Consider the following 1,377-nt stretch of genomic DNA (forward strand, 5'->3'; position numbering starts at 1 on the left):
TAATTATATGTACATATTTTGTATAATGTAATATTATTTATATATATATATATATATCCATATTTTTTTTTGATTTTTTTTTTTTTTTTAATAGCTTTTTTTTTATATTCTTTACATTCCATAGAATGTAATATATATATATATATATATATATGTATAATGCAATAATAGTTTATTCATTATATATATATAAAATTAATATATTTGTTTCTTGAAAAAATAAATAAACAAACAAAAAATATGAAAAAGAAAAAAAATGAAAAAAATAGAAACAGATATTTATTTATTTATTTTTTTTTTTTTTTTTTTTTTTTTTTTTTTTTTTCGCCATTATTCATATTTTATGATTAAAACTATTTCAATTTTTTTTTAATATCTTCTAATTTAAAAATAAAAAGATTTTCTAAAAAAATAAAATAATATCTCATGATCTTTTGATAGAGATCTTATAAATATAATTTATCATATTAAGCTGGCTATTATATATATATATATATATGTGTCTATTTAATTATAAGGTTACTATGTAACATTAATTTTGTAAACAAAAAAAGAAAAAGAGTGAAAAAAAAAAAGGAAAAAAATTAAAAAATAATATACATTATATAAATGAATTTGTGACGCTAATTATTGTGTGGTATGACTGTAGATTTATATAAATATTATGTTTCAAAAAAATTATTCCTTGTTTTGCCATTTACTAAATACACTGAATTTATTATTTACTAACATTCTATAATATATGAAATACATCCAAAAGGATATATGTAAATAAAACAAAATGTTCATCGAAATATTTAACATCATTTTACTTCCTATACCTATCATGAGGAAATAAAAAAAAAAAATATATATATATATAAATAAATAAGTAATATATAAATATATAATATAAATAAATATTTCAATATATATATATATTTTTTTTTTTTTATTAATACCTGCCCACTCTTCATTGTCCATTTGTATATAGAAAATATTATTTTTTGGATCGAAATTTGTTTTGGGCACCCCAACTAAAGCAGCTCGTGAAAAGTCATGATTTAAATCTAAATATCTAGCACAACGTTTTGTTTTCTTTTTAAATAATGATATAAAATTTCTTATATTCCAATAAATAAAACTTCCATGTGTAGGTTTACTAATATATATTAATTTTTTATTATAAACATTAGACACATTATGATTTCCATTCCTTACAAATTCGTTAACAGTGTTTTTGGCTAGATGGTCAATTTTGCCCATTGTCAAAAATTACACACATAAATAAAATATAAATAAATAAATAAATAAATATATATATATATATATATATATATATATATTATTCTCCAGTTATATTTATATTTAAAATATATAATTTATTTTAAATAAAAA

General features: G+C 16.1%; 1 protein-coding gene across 1 annotated transcript; it reads right to left on the reverse strand.

Moving 5' to 3' along the window:
* Positions 1-678: 678 nt before the first annotated feature.
* On the reverse strand, positions 679-1,245 carry PGSY75_0019700 (hypothetical protein; the record flags this gene model as incomplete). The annotated part of the gene is made up of 2 exons (XM_018783341.1): positions 679-821; positions 942-1,245. 2 exons carry the CDS (start codon positions 1,243-1,245, stop codon positions 679-681), a joined length of 447 nt encoding a protein of 148 aa, XP_018638882.1.
* Positions 1,246-1,377: the final 132 nt, after the last annotated feature.

The sequence above is a fragment of the Plasmodium gaboni genome, assembly GCF_001602025.1.
Source record: "Plasmodium gaboni strain SY75 chromosome Unknown, whole genome shotgun sequence".
NCBI lineage: Eukaryota > Apicomplexa > Aconoidasida > Haemosporida > Plasmodiidae > Plasmodium > Plasmodium gaboni.